The sequence below is a fragment of the Asterias amurensis genome, chromosome 11, assembly GCF_032118995.1.
Source record: "Asterias amurensis chromosome 11, ASM3211899v1".
Lineage (NCBI taxonomy): Eukaryota > Metazoa > Echinodermata > Asteroidea > Forcipulatida > Asteriidae > Asterias > Asterias amurensis.
Window position 1 is genome coordinate 12,363,083 of NC_092658.1, and position 24,773 is coordinate 12,387,855.

The following is a 24,773-nucleotide window of genomic DNA, read 5'->3' on the forward strand; positions in this document are numbered from 1 at the left end:
CCAGTAATTTAGTTACCAATTGTGTGTAAAGCAAGTCTCCAAATTTATTCGGAAAAGTGCTGACGTATTACACAAACGTCACCAATTTGTTAAACAGTTTGAGCATGATAAGTAGTGATTTTTCTCACTGCATGTTTGCCAATAAATGATACTGGAGATGACATTGGATCAATATTAAGTGTACCATCCCTAAAGAAAACGTACATTGAACAAGTGTTTCAACAGGGCTAAGATAATTGTGATAAATTCACCACTCGAAGACAGTAAGGGTTGTCACCAAACATGTCTCGTTGTAGAGAATAGGCAAGACCAGGGGAAGTACGGGAAATTCAAAACACAGGTGAAAGTGTAGAGAATACACAACTACAGGGGAATTATGGGTAATTAAAAACACGAGTGAATGTGTAGAGAATACGCAACTACAGGGGAATTATGGGTTATTCAAAACACAGGTGAAAGTGTAGAGAATACACAACTACAGGGGAATTATGGGTTATTCAAAACAGGTGAAAGTGTAGAGAATAGGCAACACCAGGGGAATTATGGGTATTCAAAACACAATGATAGTGTAGAGAATACGCAACACCAGGGGGCGTATGGGTAATTCAAAACACAGGTGAAAGTGTAGAGAATAGGCAACACCAGGAGAATTATGGGTATTCAAAACACAATGATAGTGTAGAGAATACGCAACACCAGGGGGCGTATGGGTAATTCAAAACACAGGTGAAAGTGTAGAGAATACCCAACAACAGGGGAATTATGGGTAATTCAAAACACAGGTGAAAGTGTAGAGAATACGCAACTACAGGGGAATTATGGGTAATTCAAAACACAGGTGAAAGTGTAGAGAATAGGCAACACCAGGGGAGTTATGGGTAAATCAAAACACAAGTGAATGTGTAGAGAATACGCAACTACAGGGGAATTATGGGTAATTCGAAACACAGGTGAAAGTGCAGATAATAGGCAACACCAGGGGAAGTATGGTTAATTCAAAAAACATGTGAAAGTGTAGAGAATACGCAACACCAGGGGAATTATGGGTAATTCCAAACACAAGTGAATGTCTCGAGAATACGCAACTACAGGGGAATTATGGGTAATTCAAAACACAGATGAAAGTGTAGAGAATACCCAACACCAGGGGAATTATGGGTAATTCAAAACACAGGTGAAAGTGTAGAGAATACGCAACTACAGGGGAATTATGGGTAATTCAAAACACAGGTGAAAGTGTAGAGAATACGCAACACCAGGGGAGTTATGGGTAATTCAAAACACAGGTGAAAGTGTAGAGAATACCCAACACCAGGGGAATTATGGGTAATTCAAAACACAGGTGAAAGTGTAGAGAATACGCAACTACAGGGGAATTATGGGTAATTCAAAACACAGGTGAAAGTGTAAAGAATAGGCAACACCAGGGGAGTTATGGGTAATTCAAAACACAAGTGAATGTGTAGAGAATACGCAACTACAGGGGAATTATGGGTAATTCAAAACACAGGTGAAAGTGTATAGAATATGCAACAACAGGGGAGTTATGGGTAATTCAAAACACAGGTGAAAGTGTAGAGAATACCCAACACCAGGAGAATTATGGGTAATTCAAACCACAGGTGAAAGTGTAGAAAATAGGCAACACCAGGGGTATTTGGGTAACTCAAAACATATGTGAAAGTGTGTAGAATCCGCAAGACCAGGGGAAGTATGGGTAACTCATGACACAGGTGAAAGTGTAGAGAATACTCAAATAAGACAAGGGGAAAGTATATGGGTAATTTACCACACCTATGAAAGTGTGAGAATACGACACAGCGGGGGAAGTATAGGTAATTCGAAACACAATGAAAGTGTAGGGAATACGCAACTACAGGGGAGTTATGGGTATTTCAAAACACAATGAAAGTGTAGAGAATTCGCGAGACCAGGGGAAAGTATGGGTAATTCACCACACACGTGTAAGTGTAGAGAATACGACACACCGGGGGAAGTATGGGTAATTCACAAAACATTTGAAAGTGTAGAGAATCCGCAACACCAGTGGAAGCTGAGGTCAAAATTCCAGTTTAACCCAGTTAACTGGGGTCAACTGGTTCAACTGGATAGTGACCAAACTCGTCCATTTTCCATAATAACCAACTGGTTGGACTAGGTTTAACTAGTTTATGAACTGATTTTGAACTATAGCTCCAGTTAACCCAGAAGGTTCAACTGGAATTTTGACCTGGGAGTATGGGTAATTCAAAACACATGTGAAAGTGCAGAGAATACGCACAGCAGGGGAAGTATGTGTAATTTAAAACACATGTGAAAGTGTAGAGAATACGCAACACCAAGTGAACTATGGGTATTTCAAAACACAGGGGAAAGTGTAGAGAATACCCAAGACCAGGGGAATTATGGGTAATTCAAAACACAGGTGAAAGTGTAGAGAATAGGCAACACCAAGAGAACTATGGGTAATCAAAACACATTGAAAGTGTAGAGAATACGCAACACCAGGGGACGTATGGGTAATTCAAAACACAGGTGAAAGTGTAGAGAATACCCAACACCAGGGGAATTATGGGTAATTCAAAACACAGGTGAAAGTGTAGAGAATAGGCAACACCAAGAGAACTATGGGTAATCAAAACACATTGAAAGTGTAGAGAATACGCAACACCAGGGGACGTATGGGTAATTCAAAACACAGGTGAAAGTGTAGAGAATACCCAACACCAGGGGAATTATGGGTAATTCAAAACACAGGTGAAAGTGTAGAGAATAGGCAACACCAGGGGAAGTATGGGTAATTCAAAACACATGTGAAAGTGTAGAGAATACGCAACACCAAATGGAAGTATGGGTAATTCAAAACACGATGAAAGTGTGGAGAATACGCAACACCAGGGGAAGTATGGGTCATTAAAACACAGGTAAAAGTGTAGAGAATACGCAAGACCAGGATGTATGGGCAATTCAAAACAGATGTGAAAGTGTAGAGAATACGCAAGACCAGGGGATGTATGGGTAATTCCAAACACAAGTGAAAGGAAGTATGAGTGGACCACCACACAAGGGCAGTATGCGTAAATATTTCTACCTCCATGGTAAATCACAACATAAGTGAAGAGGAGAAAATACACCACACTAGGGGATGTTTGGGTAATTCAAATCACAGGTGATAGTGTATAGAGAAAACGCAACACCAGTGAACTGAAAGTAAGGGTTATTCTCCACACATGTACAAGTGTAGAGAATACGCAACACTAGGGGAAGTATGGGTAATTCAAAACACAATGAAAGTGTAGAGAATATGCAACCGTTGACCTCTTCTAAAAACTAACCAATTCGAAAGAATTTGATAAGAATCCAATGTCATCTTTGGTATCAAAAGGCAGTAAAAAGGTGTTCTTACTATATATTTTTGATGTAAAGTGGTATGACCAAGCAGAACATGTTTCTCCAGCCGTCATATCATCAACTGAATAGAGGTCCTCATCATCCACCAAGTCCAGATTCCATTGGCTCAAACAAAGACATCTCAAGGCACCTTTGATGATCTTGAAAGATCCCCAGTTCAAACCTGTTTACTAGAGAACAAAAGAGTGACGTGACCAACAAAAGGCTAAATGATAAGGGGCCCTCATCCCGACGTCTTGAGAGATCTTGCCGAACCAAACGTTTTAGGGACCAACCACTACTTTCCAGCTCATAATGCGCAAGTATGTATGCATCCAAAAATTGCTTTGCTCTAGCTCATCGAATTTGTAAGGCGTTACACCAGTGAAACAAAACACTAGTGGTGCATCTAATTAAACTTCACTGAACAGAGAACATACCTTCCATCGCACCCAGACCAGCAGGACCAACACTTGTTCCAGGCAGCCGAGGGGGTCCACCAACAGGCACAGGTGTTTGCACAACTCTGCGAGTTTTTCAGAGGGTTTGGATGAGGCCCTAACATACATGAAAACCCTCATGAGAATGAGCTGCTCCTACACAATGAGTCAACAAGATATTTCTGTGGTTTTACCTTGAGCTCTGAAAAATATTCTCAATATCTTTCAGAGCTAAAACCCCCCAAAAAGTACAAGTAAGGGAATTTTATCATTGTATTTTATAAAAGAAATATCCATATCTCTGCGAGATATTGAGATTTCCATAATTTTGCTCAATTTCTGACAAACGTTAATAACTTCACTCATAAGAAAGATCAACACTTTTTGAAAACACTTACTGAGATTAAAAAAAAAAAAATTTTATCATTCATTTTTTGGATAGAAAAGTCCATATCTCTGCAAGATACTGAGATTTCCATAATTTCGTTTTTATGCTTGCCCACTTTCTGAAATAATGACTTTGCTTGCAAGAAAAATCATGATTTTATTTAAAACAACTCTTTTTTCATGGTCTCATTCTTTGGTAGGAGCAACTCGTACATTTAAACTAATTACATTAAAATAATTACACAAAGACATATGATTCAGACAGGGTGGTTAGGATTTTCTCTTCAATTCTTAGCGTCTACAATTTCTGAAAAAATTTATTTGAAATTTGTCTGAACAGTTTCAATCAGAGTGCTCTCTGACTGGTAAAACTGTTTCCAAAGAAGACAATCAGAGTGCCCTGATTATCTGCAAGGGAAGATATTTCTTTGGTTTTATGAGGATTTTTTGTTAGTTTTTCATTTATGAATTAACTGAAATCTGAATCATACATCTTTAGTGCAGATAGGCCTAAGGGATGGATCTTGGGACAATAGGGGAATTTTGAGTTATTCACCACACAGGAAGAAGTGTGGACAAATATAAGCAGTTATTTCACCATACAAAGGGTAGTATGTACATTTCACCACACAGGGGACTAAGTGTGAGTAGTTCACAACACAAGGTGAAGTGTCATTTACCATAGTGTAAGGAATAGGTTGATCACCACACAAGGAAAAATGTAAGCAGTTCACCACTCAAGGGGAAGGGACATTAATCATAAAGTAAAGAATGGGTAGATCACCAGACAAGATTATTTGCACACCCCTGGGACATAGACTAATGTACAAAACTAACTAATTAAATACCTACAATGTAAGTCATTAACTTGGACACCCAATTTATGCCCTTTGTAGATTTGAAAGGGGTAACTATTTCAGTATGGGTAGATCAGCACACAAAGAAGTACGAGTATAGACCACCACACAAGGGCAGTATGCGTAAATATTTCTACCTCCATGGTAAATCACAACATAAGTTAAGAGGAGAGAATACACCACACTAGGGGATGTATGGGTAATTCAAATCACAGGTGATAGTGTATAGAGAAAACGCAACACCAGTGAACTGAAAGTAAGGGTTATTCTCCACACACGTGAAAGTGTAGAGAATATCAACACCAGGGGAAGTATGGGTAATTCAAAACACAGGTGAAAGTGTAGAGAATAAGCAATACCAGGGGATGTATGGGTAATTCAAAACACAGGTGATAGTGTAGAGAAAACGCAACACCAGTGAAAGTATGGGTAATTCTCTGCACATGTAAAATAGTAGAGAATATAAGAAACACCATGGGAAGTATGGGTAATTCAAAACACAGGTGAAAGTGTAGAGAACCCGCAACGCCAGGGGAAGTATGGGTTATTCAAAACACAGGTGATAGTGTAGAGAATAAGCAATAACAGGGGATGTATGGGTAATTCTCCGCACATGTCAAAGTGTAGAGAATAATAAGCAACACCAGGGGAAGTATGGGCAATTCAAAACACAGGTGAAAGTGAAGAGAATACACAACACGTACCAGGGGGAGTATGGGTGATTCTCCACACATATGATAGTGTAGAGAATAAGCAACACCAGGGGAAGTATGGGTAATTCAAAACACAGGTGATAGTGTAGAGAATAAGCAATAACAGGGGATGTATGGGTAATTCTCCGCACATGTCAAAGTGTAGAGAATAATAAGCAACACCAGGGGAAGTATGGGCAATTCAAAACACAGGTGAAAGTGAAGAGAATACACAACACGTACCAGGGGGAGTATGGGTGATTCTCCACACATATGATAGTGTAGAGAATAAGCAACACCAGGGGAAGTATGGGTAATTCAAAACACAGGTGAAAGTGTAAAGAATACGCATCAGGGGACTTATATTATGGGTAATTCAAAACACAGGTGTAAGTGCAGAGAATACGCAACACAAGGGGCAGTAATGGGTAATTCAAAACATGAAAGTGTAGAGAATAGAATATGCAACACAGGGGAAGTATGGGTAATTAATTAAATACACCTACTATTTTCACTCACTGTTTGGTCAAATTTTCTTTGACACCTATTGAACCTATTTAGACACTAAAGTGTCATCTATTTCAGACATGCGACTCTGTATTTTGACTTAAAAAAAAGAAGGTATTTCCAGAGACAGGCACAGCAAGATTTTGTACTGTGTTTTTTTCTTTGACACCAAATGACACTAAAGTGTCACCTATTTCAGACATGCAACTCTGAATTTTTGCAAAAGATTTGGCATTTCCAGAAGCAGGCATAGCAAGATTTTGTACTATGTTTTTTAAATTTTCAGTGGCTGAGAAAACCAAAACCATAAAATCAGCTGACAAGCTGAAAAGTTGCCTGGCTGCTAACTGCTGATGTATGAGATGGGCGAAAACCCCCCTAAAACCCATAAGGGGAAAAAAGGGGGGGAAAATTCCCATGCCGGCTCCACTATATATGGCAACCAAGTTTGTCAACTCCAAACATCAGCACACCTAAATTGAATGGCCTAAATGAATAGTGAGAAAAACATAACTATATACAACTAGGCCTTTGGACATATCAATTTGGAATTTTGATTTGAATGATTCACCACTCAACGAAAGTATGAATGATTCACCACGGGTAAAAATAGGAAGATCACCACACGAGGAAAGTATGAATGATTCACCATACAACAAAAATATAGATAGATCACCACACAAGGAAAGTATGAATGATTCACCATGGGTAAATATAGGTAGATCTCCACACAAGGAAAGTATGAATGATTCACCATGGGTAAATATAGGTAGATCACCACACAAGGAGAGTATGAATGATTCACCATGGGTAAATATAGGTAGATCACCACACTAGGAAAGTATGAATGATTCACCATGGGTAAATATAGGTAGAACACCACACAAGGAAAGTATGAATGGTTCACCATGGGTAAATATAGGTAGATCACCACACAAGGAAAGTATGAATGATTTACCATGGGTAAATATAGGTAGATCACCACACAAGGAAAGTATGAATGATTCGCCATACAACAAAAATATAGATAGATCACCACACAAGAAAAGTGTGAATGATTCACCAGGGGTAAATATAGGTAAATCACCACACAAGGAAAGTATGAATGATTTACCATGGGTAAATATAGGTAGATCACCACACAAGGAGAGTATGAATGATTCACCATGGTAAATATAGGTAGATCACCACACAAGGAAAGTATGAATGGTTCACCATGGGTAAATATAGGTAGATCACCACACAATGAAAGTATGAATGATTTACCATGGGTAAATATAGGTAAATCACCACTCAAGGGAAGTATGAATAATTCACCACTCAGGATGTGCACATTTCAATCTTGCAGACAATGATGCTCTTTCAAGCAAAGCCTTCATTATCTTGGTGATATTATATTAAACCTTCAGATCCATCCCAGATACAAGTAGTTATAAATTCAAAGCTACAAACACTAAATTACTGTTGACCAGCCCTGCATCTCCACTGGTGATGGACTGGATTTTGAGTGGAGATCCGACACTCTCTGTCTCAATAAGTTGGTCTGTAGAGGATGAAAGAAAGGAAAGAGAAATAATATTAAAACAGTTCAGAAAACCTTTAAAGACACTGGACACTATTGGTAATGGTCAAAGACCAGTTCTCTAACTTGGTGTATCTCAACATATGCAAACCTGTGAAAATTTGAGCTCAATCGGTCATCAAAGTTGCGAAATAAGTGAAAGAAAAAACAACCTTGTCACACGAAATTGTGTGCTCTCTGATGCCTGATTTTGAGATCTCAAATTTTTAATCTGAGGTCTCCAAATTAAATTGATGCAAAATTACTTCTTTCTCGAAACTACTCCACTTCAGATGGAGCCGTTTCTCACAATGTTTCAACAGGTAATGAGCTGCTTAATTCCAGGGATGTGATAGATTGTTGAAAAAAAACCCCAAAAACTTTGCAGACAAAGCATGAAAGCCTTCGAGCGCAAAGCCCACTTACCCAGTACATTCATTTATCTTTGGTTTGAAAGACTCGCAATCTGAGGTGTGCAAATGGTTTTATCTTCGGACTACCATATATATTAATACTCTTACACTGAACATACTCGTATGCAATAGTAATAAGGTAAGTGATTACCAACCCTCACCATTCTTTCCCACTTACTTGCCCCCCCCCTCCCCCCCCCCCCACCAATTAAAGTCTTGACATGGCCAATGTACTGCAAAAGTTGTAACTACCAAAGGAAAGTGATATTGTTAACAAATAATTAATGATGAAAACTTATATGATTTAACTACTCAGTATTCAAGAGTCTCCCTTACATTGATAAAGATGAGAGCAGTTCATTTACCGGACACACTGTTTGGAGCTTCAACTACAGGTCTCAGCATCTACTCATCAATTGATGGCTGGATATCTTCAGAGATGACAACCCTCTATGCAAACAAAGAACAACATAATAAATAGTTAGCTTTAAAATATTAACAAGTCTTGAAAAAAGAGAGAAGCTTAGAATCTACCCATTTCCCGATTTTTTTCAATTATTTGTCACAATAAATGTTTAATCAATATCAGGTTTTGTTTTCCCTTCATTGCAACGTTCGTACACTCAGTTAGGACTTGGCGCGACAGGTGATGGGATTCTGACCAGCCACCCCCCCATCAACCATTTCAATCTAGGCCATTAACTTGCCCCCCCCCCCTCCAAGCCTTTGCAGTCTGACAAAGCCATTGCCATAAGTTGATGAACTACCACAGGAAAATGATAAAACATAATGAACCCTTTTATAAACTGACATTCAATGTTCTAAAGTTTCCCTTACCTACCATATTGCAGAGAGCAGTTCACACACTGACACACTGTACATAGTTTGAAGCTTCAACTGCAGGTCTCAGCCTCTACGCATCAGTTGGTGGTTAGATCTCAGAGATGACAACCCTCGCTGTATCATGCAAACAATGAACAATATAATGCTATAGTTAGCTTTAAAATGTCATCGAGTAATGAAACACAAAACAAATTATGTAGTTTGGGATAATCCTTTTCCCTTTCTTTTTAAGAAACTAGACACTATTGGTAATTGTCAAAGACCAGTCTTCTCACTTGGTGTATCTCAACTGATATGCATAAAAACAAACCTGCGAAATTTGAGGTCAAATTTTTGAACCACTATCGAGGGTTGTTTTTCTTTCAGAATAGAATCGTTAGTACCAGTAAGCACAATCAGGAAACTTGTATGTTTTGCCAACAGTACTTGGTAAACAAGGAAATGTGATGGGTATCTGCCTTTGATGATACAAGAATGGTATTTGGCACACAGTCAGAGCATGTTTTGTGAAAGATTCTGGCAACAGGGGCTATTGCAGATCAGTCATTTGATAAAGAAAATGTGGAACTATAGCAGTAGCAATATAACCAGATATTTTCATTGAGCATTTAGAAGTATTGATCCACTCTCATCTGTGCACTTTGTCTCATTTGGGGGCTTAGTTTTGAGGTGAAACTCAGCCAAGACCTTTATTTGGGGAGGATGATTTCCCACAAATGTTTACTACAAAATGTATTAAAATACTTGTAATTAATGCATAACAATTACATCTTTGCAAAATGATGTTACATGTACGTATGCAGAGTAATTCACTTGCATTTTCAACTTTAGCAGCACCGCTGCTCCCACTTTAAAACGAGTTCTCACTATTGGACACAGTGAACACTATTGGTTAGAACTCAAAATATTTATAAGCATAAAACCTTACTTGGTAACATGTATTTTGGAGAGGTTGGTAGTATAAAACATTGTGAGAAACGGCACCTTCTGAAGTGGAGTAGTTTTCGAGAAAGAAGTAATTTTTCATGGATTTGATTTTGAGACCTCAGATTTAGAATTTGAGGTCTCGAAATCAACCATCTGTGGGCACACAACTTTGTGTGACAAGGGTGTTTTTGTTTCATTTTTATCTTGAAACTTCGCCCGACCAATATTGAGCTCAAATATTCACAGGTCTGTTATTTTATGCATATGTTGAGATAAAGCAAGAAGACTGCTCTTTGACAATTACCAGTAGTGTCCAGTGTCTTTAATAAAACAATATCTATCTTGAGACATCTCAACCAAATGGTTTCTCTTAATCAATTTACCTGTTGATGGAGAACACACCCTTGACTCTTGATCCAAGGCAGCATGCATTGCTTTTGGGGAGTAGACATCATCTATCCAATGGCATATTTCTGTAGCTACAGCCTAAATGAAAACAAAATATAAACAATGTTTTGTGAGAAGGGTGTATTGTTTTCATTCAATTGCAGCAACAATTTAAAAGAACATAAGGCAACCATGTGCAGTTATTGCTAGCTATACTTTGTCGTTACTAACAATACTCATACAAAAAGAGGATCCTGTTTTTTAGGATTTTCTCTTTATTTGTGTCAACGGACACATTCAGCTGGATCATTTATCAATTATCACCAAATTTTTAATTTGTTTGGCGTCCCTCTATATATATTTTTCGTTATAAAGAAAATGCATTAGACTAAAATTGGATAACTATCGGTATGGCGCCACCACTTTTACACTAATTTTCACAAAAAGGGATATCTTTTTGAGGTAAATTAGATACTATTATTTCATATCGAATGAAAAAGTGGTGGCGCCACACAGAAAGTTTTCCCTAAAATTGTTCGTGATAAAAATAAAACAATTACTGTCCTAGAGACACTTGCAGTCACCTGGAAGTGGTATTTGGTCAATGACTCTTTAGCCAGCAGTTGTCTTCATTTTATTAAAAATATTGTTTATGACATTTTAAAAATTACCATGGTAATTTGCAAAAAATGAAAATCTAGTTTTTATTTATGTTTTTGTTCTTGTTTTTTTTCTTAAAATTTATAATATTTTAATAAATTGTATAAATAAACAGCGATAAGTGAATCACCAAGACAATGTTTAAATTTTAATATTAATAATAATATTTAAATGAGGGTTAACAAAAGATTCTCCAAATAAATGATATAAAGGCACAAGGCTTCTTTAAACCTCTGTATTTCTTTTCTCTCCAGAATGATCAGTAGAATGTTTAGTCACATGATTTGACCATCATGAATTGTGAATTGAAATAGTGGTTTTTTTTATGAATTTTTTTTCTGTAGGCAATTTTTTTTTGTAGTAGTGTCCCAACATTATGACTTTTTTTTGTACTGTAATTGTACAAATTTCTAAATACCAATACTTTTTTTATTTACAAGTGCACCTAACTGTTAAGCCTTCCTCGCTTCTGTGTTTTGGTCAAGAGAGAGAGAGAGAGACAACTCAGAACAAACTTGAGCATTGCAAAAAAAATAAGTCAAACCACAAACATTTTGGAAAAGTTTCCATATGGCGCCACCACTTTTTCATTCCAATGAAATAATATACTAACTAGTATCTAATTTACCTCAATGAGATATCCCTTTCTGTCAAAAATAGTGAAAAAGTGGTGGTGCCATACGGAAAGTTATCCAACATTTTATAGGGACTGTTTACATAAGGTTTATTGCAAATCAGAAATGCAATGCATTGTGGAAAGGAATTTGGGGCGGTTTCTATGCAGTTTCTGCGCAACGCCTATACCTTTGTGTGGGTTCAACAGCGCCCTCTCTTGATATTTTGCTATTCGCGATAAACCTTATTGAGCACAGAGAGGTAAAAGATTTCCACGATTTCAGGGACACCTTGAAAACTGGACGTCCTAAATAAGAAGGGTCAGTTCATCATCAGTCTTTTTAGGAAATAATTTGGCTTTTCATGCCCGATCGATCAAGATTTAGATTTTGATTTAAGATTTTATTGTCCACGTTAATAAATTTAAAAACATAGAAATGACATCCACTGGCCAAACACAAAGTACACACAGTCAATATCAAATTCAAAACTATATTATAACTTCCATTTAACGTCCGTCGATGTCGGTTTTTTCCCATTACCGATATATCGAAAATTTAATATCGAGTATACTCGATATATCGAGTATTTCCCGCGCGCAAGATGGAAGCCTAAAAACAGCACTTGGTATACTCATGGAGGTAGAAATATATATACCGTAGACTGACAGTTTAATAGGGTTACATTTCAACCTGTTTTTGTCTGATCCCCCGAACTTGTTTGTAGTTCAAACAATTTCAAATTGCGTAGTCCCGCCCCGATTATTTCTGGTTTTACAACAAAGTATGGTCGCCGCTACCGCTGGCTTGGCCATTTGGTTAACGCTCACCACAATTCTCGATTCGTGATTGGCCATGGTTGGCCGTCTCAAAATGACACAGAGCCTTTGTGAGTTGCGTGACTCGCCGACATTAAGGTGTCAGTTGCCGATGCATTGACGTAGAAGTGTCAATCAAGTTGTCCGACGGGCTCCCGGACTACCTTTACGGTTGAAAATGGTTGAGATAATCATCGAAAAAAAATCACTAGAAAGTCCCGCAAAACACAGACCTACCACTCCGCGATCACAATATACAACGCACGCAGCATGCAGTCACATAGTCTCCAATAAAGGCTCGTAGTCTTTTTACTTTGCATTCTATAACAAAGGCAAGAAACATTGAATGCTAGAACGCCCTCTATTGTCGAAATAACGCAGTGCATCACGCGTTACCGCCTTGACCAAAGACTGCACGTGTCTGTGCATGCTTGGGCAAACGGGTTTTCCCCCCGAATTGCAATAACCATACACGCTGGTGTGCACGCTTAAACCGTACAAAAGCATAGTCTTCGCTGGTACGCACGCAATAGCCGCCGACAGTGTGGTTAAAGTTCCTCGGAAATGTTAGCTTGTTTACCGAAAACAACACAACGTGTAGGCTTTATTTGACCAAAATGACGCCATTACGAAACCTTGGATTGTTAGAAAGATTATTTTACTGTATAACGTAAGATTGTTTTCTTCCTTGTTTTGTTTTGTCTTGTTGATTCGGGGAAGTTTTTGCGGGGTGAAGACGCATTGATTTTGATCACATGCGCAATGGGAAGTTGCATCTTAAACAGCCGATGGGGCAGCAGCGGCGGTTTCTTTTGAGGTTTTACCGAGCGCTCGCCGCGGGGTCGTGAACTTCTGCGGCGGGCCGGCGGCTGATGGCGAAAACACAAAGAACAGCAAGCAGACATACTTGGTTGTAAAACGTATTTTATTTAATAGGGCAACTCAAAATGATGAAACTAAATAACGACGACGGCTTTTCTAATACTCAAACACAGATTTCTTTTAAATAATCGGACACTCTTTTGGTATTTTCGATATCATTTAGGAACATCGAAATTTTCAAAACATCGAAATTATTTTCGATATATCGAAAATCCGATATGACGATATGATTGTAAAAGTGACATCGGCGATTTCGATGTCAAAAAAATATCGAGTTTTTGAGTATTTTCGATATATCGACGGACGTTACTTCCATTACAATAAAAAAGAGAAGTAATACTAAAGCAACAAAAGACCTGCACAATAAAAAAAGGCACCAGCCAAAACAACGCAAACCGGTCACATGGGAAATATGTTAGACAACAAAGTTAGTATCAATCATGGAGGTCAGGAGGTCAGGAGGTCGTGCGTTCGTCGTGTGACGACATGAAAGCTTGTGCCGAATACGACGAGCCCCCACATTTAAAGTCAAATTCTTCATGTGAAAATCTTTTTAAAAACCAACATTATCACAATCAAAGGGTTCCCAATCAAATAACTAACTCACCATCACGCAGTTGAGGCAGTTGGGTCATTATAAATTGCTGTATAAACTTCAATTTGTTGGACACTAAAGCACTAGCCTCAAACGTGTTGACCGTCCATTTTGTCACGTGGTCGTCATCATCCAATTCCAAGCTTTTTTTTGAAGAAACTACAAATTTGTTGCAGAGACAGTCATTTTCATTGGTCACTTTGAGTCATCCAGTTACGGTTTTGTTTTTTATCAGAAGACAACACCCCCACAAAAATAACTATTTTGTTTAATTTTGTTCATAAAAATATGACAAAACATGGTCAGAAAATTGCTTTAGAAACACTGACATGTGTAGCACGTGATCATGTAACTCCCGGGCTGCGATACTAATTTGCATAATAACAACACAAAGTCCCCCTTATTGGACAAATTATTCTACATTTTTCTCGGTTTTTAATCCCAAAAACTACATACCTTTTAGACAGAATTGGTCTCTTATCACTTTTTCAAAGACACTGATTATGTATCATATCGCACAGTGAAAAGCGAAAGTCAACTTATTTTGGTCTTTAAACTTTAGTTGAAACTATTTAATTAATAGGGGTGATCTATAAAAACAATGCAAGGAGCGCATTTGGTTTAATTATTAATCAGTGTTTATACGAAGTAAAATTACAATAGAATAGAACACTATCTCTGTAAGAGAATGGAAAAAAACTAACGAATTAATCAGAGGTAGAAAACAAAGGTACAGAGAAGTTAACATTTACATTTAACTCACCTACCTTCTAATAAATCAATCTTACAAGCTGTATTATTCATCAACTCTTGAGGGCGGTATTACAATCGACCGTAAACGCATGTGCTGCATGTTATAAATATCAACAAACATTGTATTGTAGTACAGCAGTAGTAAGGTAAGAAATCAACCATGAATCCACGATCAAGTAAATTATTGATCAAGAATAACTGGTTAGCTCCAATCGTAGATGAACCTTGACTATTATTTTTTTGTTAAATCGTGTTCGTACTGCTTCTGGTTGTTGCTTGTTTTGTTTGACTTTGATCGAAGGGTTTCCCCGGCCATAGAAAAAAACCATTATATTATAGAAGTAAAGTAAGTCATCAGGTCATTAATTAAAATGATTTTTACCATCATTCATTACAACTACAAATACATCTTGGGTCTTGAGTAGTTTAATCCCTAACAGCTCCGAAGGAAGCTAAATGTTGTACAGATGAGTTGAAAGTGAAACGAAACCACCAGATGTGATAGACCCAGGGACTGGGGCCCTAGATTCCTTTATTTTCGAAATTTTGACATTATCGGTCATCTAGCCAGACCCCTTACCCTAGTCCTAGATTACTGATGTCAAAGTTTTGAAAAAAGGAATCTAGGGGGAAAAAACCTGTGTTCTCGATGTCGAGTCCTGAACAAGAAAATGGGGCATGACACTGATTGCTTCATAATTCATAAATAATAATAACATTAAAGTACTATATAGCGCATGTATCTACCAACCAAGGCGCATTAATATACGTTTATACAGAAAGAGAGGTTATTGAAAGTTATGAAAAAATATAGAATCTGTTCTTATTTTTCTCTAGAAATGGCACTCAAAGGAGACTTGGGTACAGCATCAACAACTCAGTTAGTCACTGTGGACACAGACTACAGTGCTGACTCCGTTGAGTTCTGTCCTATAGCTGGGTATGAGAATCTACTGGCTAGTGGTACATACCAACTGGTAAAAGCAAATGAATCATCACTTAGTCATGATGCAGAGAAGGGTAAAGATGAAGAAAGTGAGGTACCGTAAATCAAGAAACCCTCAAGTGAACACAATTATAAGGTTGAAATAGCTAGACTGCCAAGCAAGAGGCTTACCAGCAAACTTGTGAACTTTCCGGTTTGTCTTAGCTTGCATGGCAGCAAGGTGATAACAAAATAGCTTTCTGCTAAGCATGCACATGATTGTAAGCTTTGGGTCATTGGTATACCCCAGGATTGTTCAAATCTTCTAGTGAATGTTTCATTTTAAGAGTTGGTATTATTTTTTAGATAACTGCTGAAAATCTGGAGGGGCAAAAGTCAACAAAGGAAGAGACAAATGCAATTGGAATACACAATGTCAGAAACATTACTGTCAGATAACGCTTCTAAGATTCAAACTTTGGGGTATAAAAAGCGATATTTTGTTTCCATTAAATCGCAGTAAATGTACTTCGAAGTTTATACTATCGGAAGCTGCTGTTACTGTTATTGTTATTGCCATTAATTTTCAGAGTCATTATCAAACCGATAATTAAATACAATATGTATTTGTTTTTAAAATTGTTTGTCTGTACCATTTTCCCCCCAGGGTGACAAGCCTCATAACCGAGTTGGTCAGCTACGACTTTACCGTGTAGACTGCAAGAAAGACCAAAATGATTTGGCAGAATTGCAAAGGATTGAAATGGCAGCAATATTGGATATGAAATGGTAAGGAAAGTTAAACAAAAGGTCTGATTTAAAAGGACTTCAACATGGGCTCCAACTTGAAAGCACATGTTTTAAAAATAACTGACTAAGACAAAGTCAGAGCCAATATTTACATTTTCTAAAGGGCATTTGGTATAACACAAGATGTCAGTAAATCATGATGTGGCGCGTGCCGTGGCCGTGCTTTGAAGAGCACCGGAAGAGCACCCGGTCTTGGCACTTGATGCCAGAGGCGTTACCATAATTGCTGTGTCATTCAGGTGGGACGTTGATTTGTATGTTCAATGTACGAGGACTGGTAGTGCACACAAAAGAACCCGAACACTTTTCATAGAAGAGTAAGGCAGGTTAACCCCAGTGTCTCTGTGTCACATAGCAAGCACCCTCGTCTATAGGTTTCTAAGGCTTGCGAGCTACAGTGATCAAGTTTAATTATTATGAGGCATCCTTGATTTTATTACCAGAAATAAACAAAGATAATTATAATTTTATTGGACATGTTATTATTTAATTTTGCAGGTGTCATTATCCTGTTGCTGAGAAACCCTATCTAGGCATCGTGAACGCTAGCGGAGAACTCCACTTACTGGCAAACAGCTCACCAGAGGTGACTAATCTACTGTATTTATCCAGGCCTGGAATGACATGGAGGCTGTGGCCTCTGTTGCACTTGGTCTTGGTGCCCGCTCCAATATTTCTCATAGTCTTCACAATGTCCCAATGGAAGTGCCCTTTGGAAAATGAAAATGGGCTTGCCCTCCTCAAAGGCAAAATTCATGGTGGTTATTTGTGTGACGTGACACTGCTCTAGAATTGCAAAGGTCTTAGGTTTGAATCCCACCTGAGTAATAATATACATGTACCTGTGATTTGTTCACAGAACTTAGGAAAGTACTGAGTGTACAGTGTCAACACACATTAGTGTATAACATGGGTGAAACCAAATTCGAATATTCTTTATCCCCGATGCAAATTTATTAGCTATTGAATAATGTTGTTCTTTTTGTTTCATATAAATCTGAACATTGGCCTCTTTTCTTTCCAAGACATGCCAGTCTATATTACAGGCAATGGTCTCCCATAGGGTCTGTGAGGAAGAGGATTGTCTTGCATTATCATTGGATTGGAATACAGGAAAATATCAGTGGTAAGTATGGAGGCCTTCAAAGTTAAAGATAAAATCATAGATTGGATAATACAAAAAAAAAAACTCACTTGGTAAGAGGCGCTGCAGCTGTTGCTTGTATTATAAACTATTTTGAGAAAGTTTTCCCTTGAAAGTAATTTGGTTTGGATAATTTTTAATCCTAAAACATTTGAATCTTTGAAATGTTCATGCATGAGTTGTTTCTCGGATTTTTTGAAATGGGTGTCCGTTTGTAAATGCTGTTGCCAGAGATGCGATTGGTTTGGAAAATTATTGAAAATTATTTGAATCTGAGAAACAATCCATCCATGCGTGTACCATTTCTAAGATTTCTGGGAGTTGGTTTTCGTTTGCGATTGGCCAGAGATGCGTTAGCGTGTGGTGTTTGTGCTGTCACTTTGCTATATGGATGTGAGCTTTAAATCCTAAGGATACAGGAACTGTCCTTCAGTCCTAGATTGCCAGGGTCTACCCATTGTTTCCAGGACTTGTTTATTTCTTTCTTTCAACCTACAGTCAGTATCCATCTATCATCATCAGTGATTCTAAGGGTAGCTTGACTCTCTGTCAGCTTCATGAAGGACCAGACGCTGTCAAGTCACTCCTCAGATGGCCAGCTCATGGCTTTGAGGCTTGGATTGCCGCATTTGATTACTGGCAACCTAATGTGGTATACTCCGGTAAGTATGTTAACTCCTCTTCAGTCTTCAGTCTTCACCGGGTTGCTCCTTCTTACAGCCTTGAAGGCTGAACTAGGAGGTTGGTGGTTTCCTCAAAGGAAACTGATTGGAAAATATTTTTTTGTTGGCAAAATCAAGAGACCGCTAACATAGGACTTGATAGCTCAGATGGTAAAGTGCTGCCACGTACGTTAATCCAGAGGTTTGGAGTTTAAGTTCCACTATTGTTTCTTTGTTCAACCCAAACTTAAAATAAGTTGTACTCACATGATCTGACTCTTGTAAATGTTTTCTTTGTTTTGTATTTATGGCAACTCTCAGGGGGTGATGACTGCAGATTTAAGGGATGGGACACCAGAACGTCCTGCTCAAAACCTCTCTTTGTAAGTAAAAGGTAAGTCAAAAGATGAACAAAATTAGGACTCATGTGAATTGTTGTATCTTTATATATATATTTCAGCTTTTGTAAAAGACTCTGATCTTTGTGGGGTCCTTAAAAATTGTCTGTATGTAAAGTAATGTAATTTAATTTAACCTCTACCTCATAAAGAAAAATTCAGGATTTGTAATTTAAGAAAAATTCATTAGCTTTAATCTTAAAATTCACTGCTTATAAATCTCATGCCAGTACGCAGCATTCAACATTTAGATTTGTTTAGTGTTGCATTGGTTTTTAAAACTTGAAATACTGTTTATATTTTGTTTTGTTAGTCACGTTATGGGTGTATGCAGTCTACACAGTAACCAACACAAGGAACATATATTGGCTTCGGGAAGGTAAGACAATGAAAATGAATAAAAATGGTTTCTGATGGTTGGTCAACTTTACTGGAAAATGGTTCTAAGAGTAGGAGGGTTAATCTGTGGATACTAAAGAGGAAGAAGTAGTAGATGTAGTACTCTCCAGAAGCATACTACTCGGGGAGGGATTCAAACCCACAACCTTTTCTCACAGGACTCGGAAAGTACTGAGTATGTGAAGCCCGGTTCATACTTCCTGTGCTCAACTCTCTTGCGAATATAGCAGCGAAAGAGGAGTTGTGATGTCAAATTCACATCAAATTCGAATCGCAGTCGCATTCGCAGGAAGTATGAATTGGACTTAATGCTTAACACACATTGGTGGATCTGAACCCCAGACCCTTTTTCACAGGACTCGGGGAAAGTACTGAGATTTAAAATCTAATAAAAAGAAGTTGGCTGATACACAACTTACTAAACATTCAAGTTTGTATGGTTTCCGCTTATCTTTATTCTTGTAGTTACGATGAGTCTGTGTTGCTATGGGATACCAGACATATGAGACAACCAATGACAGAGACTGCAGTAGGTGGAGGGGTATGGCGCTTAAAATGGCATCCTCACCATGGCAACAAACTCCTGGCCGCCTGTATGCATAATGGATTCCATATACTGGACTGTCAAGTGATTACTGGTAAGTGCATTAAATGTATGTTTTGTGTTGTGGATGAGCGGATAAGAGCACCAGACTCAAGCTCTGGTGTTTCTGATCAGCAGAGTGTGTGTTTGAGCTAAATACTGACATCGCTTTGCCATTCCGATGGGACATTTGGTAGTGCACACGAAAGATCACAGAGCATCATTAAAGATTAGGGGTAAACACTGTCGTTTCTGGTTCACAGCGAACACCCTTGTTTAAAGGTTTCATCACGTTCGCCAGCTACAGTGATTAAATTAAGTTCACTAATCTTTGGTTTCATTACCATAAATATCTGCATGGCCCTCATAAACTTTACTCGTTTTCTTAAACCACAGATGGAACTTCTCAACCTATTGTGGCATCGTATATGAAACATGAATCATTGGCATATGGAGTTGACTGGTGTAAACAATCTCATGAGTCACCCATCTCAGATACAATGGATTCTTCCACTCAGCATTCTGAACCAACAGTGGATTCACAGCCCAGTCAAAACGGGGACGTACCATCAACATTGGAAAGGGGCGTCAGTGGTAATACCCAGGAGCAAGGCTCAGAAGAAACTCGCCATTCTGCATCATCTCAGGAGTCACCCCTCACAGATACAATGGCTTCTTCCACCGAGCATTCTAATCCAACAGTGGATTCACAGTCCAGTCAAAACAAGGCTGTACCATTAACACTGGAAAGGGGTGCCAGCAGTAATACTCAAGGTTCGGAAGAAACTCACCATTCTGTATCATCTCTAACTACTTGTTTCGGTGAGGTCAATCTTTCTGATGACAGTAAGGAGGCTTCACAAAGTCCGACGGCACAGATTACTTTATCGAGTCCTCTTCACAGCAGCAGTGTCCACGCTGAGAGAGCAGGTAGTGGAGATTGTAGTTCAACCAACAAACTTGAGTCTAAATCGGACACCATTGCATCGTGTTCATTCTATGATCACATGCTGCATCTATGGAATGTTGATTGGAGTACAAGTATGTGATGGAAATTTCCCTTAATATACATAATAGTTGTATTAAAAAAAAAAAAGCAATAATAAATCATTCTTGTTAAAGGCAGTGGACACTATTGGTAATTACTCAAAATAATTGTTAGCATGAAACCTTACAAGCAATGGAGAGCTGTTGACAGTATAAAACATTGTGAGAAACGGCTCCCTCTGAAGTAACGTAGTTTTTAAGAAAGAGGTAATTCTCCACAAATTTGATTTAGAGACCTCAGAAACGACTCAACGACTAATTGAGTTTAAATTTTCACAGGTTTGTTATTTTATGCATATCTTGAGATAAGTGAGAAGACTGGTCTTTGACAATTACCAATAGTGTCCAGTGTATTTAAGTGCATTCTGTCCATGACAAGACCTCAATGCACTGTACAAGCTTCAACCTATTTATAGAACATGAAAAATTCTTCACATTATACAAAAACAATGCAAAACAAAATATGAAAAACCACCAGGAGAAATTCCTGAAAGTCACATGCTTTAGGCAGATGGGTTTGAACTGAACACTTGAAGAGATTTAGTGAGATCGCATTTGTTCCACTAAAATAAGCTATTCTGCATTTTTTTAATGAGATATCACCTAACATCACAATGCCACAGATGGCCACTTAAAGGCAGTGGACACTATTGGTAATTACTCAAAATAATTATTAGCATAAAAACCTTTATTGGTGGCGAGTAATGGGGAGAGGTTGATGGTATAAAACATTGTGAGAAATGGCTCCCTCTGAAGTGACATAGTTTTCGAGAAAGAAATAATTTTCCACGAATTTGATTTCGAGACCTCAAGTTTAGTCTCGAAATCAACTATCTAAACGCACACAATTTTGTGTGACAAGAGTATTTTTTCTTTCATTATTATCTCGCAAGTTCGATGACCGATTGAGCTTAAATTTTCACAGGTTTGTTATTTTATGCATTTGTTGAAATACACCAACTGTGAAGGGTAGTCTTTGACAATTACCAATAGTGTCCACTGCTTTTAAAGATGAAGGCTACACTTGAACTGATTTGGGCTATCAAGCCAAATCAACTACCACCAGGGGCACGTTTGCACCTACTCCTGGGGCTGAAACTGGCACCACCTTTAAGGTCTGAAAGGATGTAGGCTTGGGTATCATCCACTAGGAGCCTGGCTTGTAAAGCAGAATGCACTATCCTCTCACAGCAACTATGGTTAAGTGCCTTGCTCAAGGGCAAAATTGCCATGACCAGGATTCAAACCCATACTCCGCTTTCTCATCTTTGATAATGATATGCATAAATATATACAACTTTAAAATTCCATATAATAAATACTTTTTATTTACTTGCTACAAAAACTGGTTATAAACTGCACAAACTCCTCTTACAAGAATTACAATGGTTAGTTTGTAAGTCTTACACATATAATATTTAAAAAAGAAACCCACATATTTAATAATGTTAATAGGAGATACTATTGATGTGAACAATTTTGATTAAAATGTTTTTGTTATTCACATCAGTATTCAATGCCTAATAATGATAAACTTAAGGGAAGATAGAACATCACTTTTGGAAGCAAGTTTTTTTAATGTCTGTCATCTTCAAACAATGGAAGGAACCCAACATCATTGTATTTTACATAAACTTTTTGTAATCCATTTTGTGTAATACTTTACTCATATTTTGAAGAACTATAACAAAAAACAGCTGAGTAAGTTTTAAAAATGTCCCCCCTTTCTTCATATCAAATATGCTTAGCGTAAATGCTGCAATCCCTGCTCCCATAATCATAATCTCTTTGCTTATAGTTATTTATGAGTGTGTACTCACACTTAACCCAATAATCTTAGGTTAGGCCTACCCTTGACAAATGGTTAGCATAATTGATAAAATAAGCACCTTCTGATTGCAGTGTGATGATATTGAGCATGTTGCATACCTCCCAATGTTGTGAATGTTTTGGTTGTTGTTTACATTGACCACATTTCATGCAAATTTAATTACTTTGAATTAGAACAAACTATTTTGAACTCTAAGCCCATTGACCTCATTTCATGCAATATTCGTTGCTTTGAATTGGTTGAATTTTGAACTCTACACCCATTGACCACATAACATGCAAATTTAATTACTTTGAATTGGTTGAATTAGATCAGTGTATAAATTTAGAACAGTGTATAACCTCTTCAAAACTTTTCCTTTGGTTTTCTAAATTGAAGATCTACAAAACACGGCAACCCTGCTATTATTTTCCTACAACAAAATATTTTTAACTCTACAGCCATGTTAACTAGTTTTTGTGAAGTACATAAGTATTACATGACTGTAAGAGACCAACTGTTCACCTTATGCTATAGATGATGTGACCTATGTTTACATTCAAACCGCCCTCTGTTGAAAAAACACTGTTATACGTCATGTTTCGCCGGGCAGTAAGACATGTAGTCATGGTAAGATTGCATACACTTTCTAGCTGGCTGCCAAAACACAAAGGTTTTGCCCGGCGGTATACGCGCGAATCATGTTATGGTTTTTGTGTGACGTCAGAGGTCACATCGTCTATACTGGGGTGACACTCTGTTGTTAGTTGTTCAGTATTCATGAGATGCACAATATTAGTGTGACAATTTGGTATTTATCTACCACTTTAAGACCAAAGTTCAGTGTCACAAATGTCTTTCTTTTGGCAGAAACAAGCTATTTGGGAGTGGATTGTTTAGAGATTGACAAGAGTAAAAAAGAATTATCATAACTTACTACTGTGTCAAATTAGTTTCTAAAATGAAATATATTTTGTATCTATTCATTACTAATATATTATTTGTAATAATTTATAATGAAGTGGAAATAAAACATTGAACTACAAGGGCACAATGTAACAATCTTACCAGGAAGTTGATTTGGAAAAGTAAATATGCATAAGTGGTAGTAGGTTTTGAGATATCGCTGAAAATCTGGAGCGATTATGTCCACGCAGGAAGAATAATCATTAATAGCAATACACAATCTGAGAAACATTTCATGCAGAAATGTTTCTCAGATTTTTATCAGATTAGAATATTCTTTAATCTCTTGCTCTAAATCAACATTTCTCAGAAGGGAATTGTTCCTCAAGCTGCAGTGCTTCTTAACAGGTAAGTTTTGATGTTACTTTATTTTTGAAGTAATAACCAAAGGTATACCCTACCTTTAACTAACGGATATGAATCCGTGAAAACAATAGCAAATGTAGCCAATTATTTGCACAACATGTACTTTAAGACAACTGAAAATAAGCACCACTGCATGTACATTTTGTTTTCTATAACAATCCAAGCTAGTAATACTTGAAAAGACTGCTGCTAAATGCTTGCTGCCTGGATAGTTGTTTGCATAATTTACGTCTCTGATTTTGCTGCAAAGCTTGAGCAAATTGAAATTTTTTTAAATTCAAGTGTATATATGAAACAAACCATTGAATTAATTTACATTATTGCTGTCAAAATTATAACCCTTAGAAAAGGTGTCACTACCCACCGGGGTGCTGTTTTGTGGTAAATAAATTGCCACTTAATAGCAACAGCACACACATGGTTGAAATAGCTATCTGCACCATAACTTTGTTTGATGTGATTAACCCTCCTACCGACTTACCATTCACAATCATCCAATATAACGTCGGTTTGAATGAAGAGTGGGACGAAGTTTTAAAACTTAAGTTTAAAACTGAAAGAGTTGTGGCCGGGCGCTAAAGTCCTTTTATTGCACGGCTATGACCCTGTAAGGGCAAGGCCATGTTCATTTTACAAAGGCCACTTCCATTGGAAAAATGTGAAAGTCTTTGGGATAGTTTGAAGGGGCACCAAGGGTCGTGGCCACGCCCTCAATGTAATTCCAGGCCCGTTGATACGGCTAAGTTTTGAACGACTTTTCGAACCAGTTTACTTAGGGTTGGTCTTGTACGCTCCCCAGCCATGGAAGCACCTTAGGAATTTCCAGGGCTCTCTACCTTTGCGGATGGTTGCTAGCTTCCGGTTGGGTTCATCTTCTTTGTTGCGCATGTGTTGGACGTACACCTAGACAAGCAAGCAGAGAGAATGATGCTTTAGG

The 24,773-nt window shown here is 37.8% G+C and overlaps 2 protein-coding genes and 1 long non-coding RNA gene across 4 annotated transcripts in view; 1 reads left to right on the forward strand and 2 right to left on the reverse strand.

Moving 5' to 3' along the window:
• Positions 1-7,346: 7,346 nt before the first annotated feature.
• Positions 7,347-14,108, reverse strand: LOC139944612 (uncharacterized). Of its 2 annotated transcripts, none has more exons than XR_011786987.1 (5): positions 13,986-14,108; positions 10,401-10,503; positions 9,089-9,204; positions 8,613-8,697; positions 7,347-7,816 (listed from the first exon to the last, which is right to left on the reverse strand). It is a non-coding gene; the product is annotated as an uncharacterized lncRNA (long non-coding RNA). The 2 variants fall into 2 exon arrangements; XR_011786988.1 differs by having other exon boundaries at positions 8,584-8,697.
• Positions 14,109-14,812: 704 nt separating this feature from the next.
• LOC139943918 (diphthine methyltransferase-like) lies at positions 14,813-23,571 on the forward strand. Its single transcript, XM_071940809.1, has 10 exons — positions 14,813-14,872; positions 15,564-15,766; positions 16,319-16,440; positions 16,960-17,047; positions 17,487-17,587; positions 18,104-18,267; positions 18,589-18,661; positions 18,979-19,044; positions 19,530-19,702; positions 20,044-23,571. Exons 2-10 carry the CDS (start codon positions 15,566-15,568, stop codon positions 20,694-20,696), a joined length of 1,641 nt encoding a protein of 546 aa, XP_071796910.1. The 5' UTR covers positions 14,813-14,872; positions 15,564-15,565; the 3' UTR covers positions 20,697-23,571.
• The window catches only part of LOC139943917 (protein flightless-1 homolog), a 31,060-nt gene continuing 27,548 nt past the window's right edge, over positions 21,262-24,773 (reverse strand). Inside the window, exon 30 of the mRNA XM_071940808.1 lies at positions 21,262-24,739. Within this exon, the coding sequence (XP_071796909.1) occupies positions 24,605-24,739 (135 nt within the window). The 3' untranslated portion in view covers positions 21,262-24,604. The remainder of the gene's footprint in view (positions 24,740-24,773) is intronic.

Bases quoted from the DNA above. Each gene is read 5' to 3' on its own strand.
- LOC139943918 (XM_071940809.1), top strand. From the start codon at position 15,566: ATGGCACTCAAAGGAGACTTGGGTACAGCATCAACAACTCAGTTAGTC. The intron at 15,767-16,318 runs GTACCGTAAATC...TTTTCCCCCCAG, and splicing joins GTAAAGATGAAGAAAGTGAG to GGTGACAAGCCTCATAACCG. The intron at 19,045-19,529 runs GTAAGACAATGA...TTATTCTTGTAG, and splicing joins CATATATTGGCTTCGGGAAG to TTACGATGAGTCTGTGTTGC.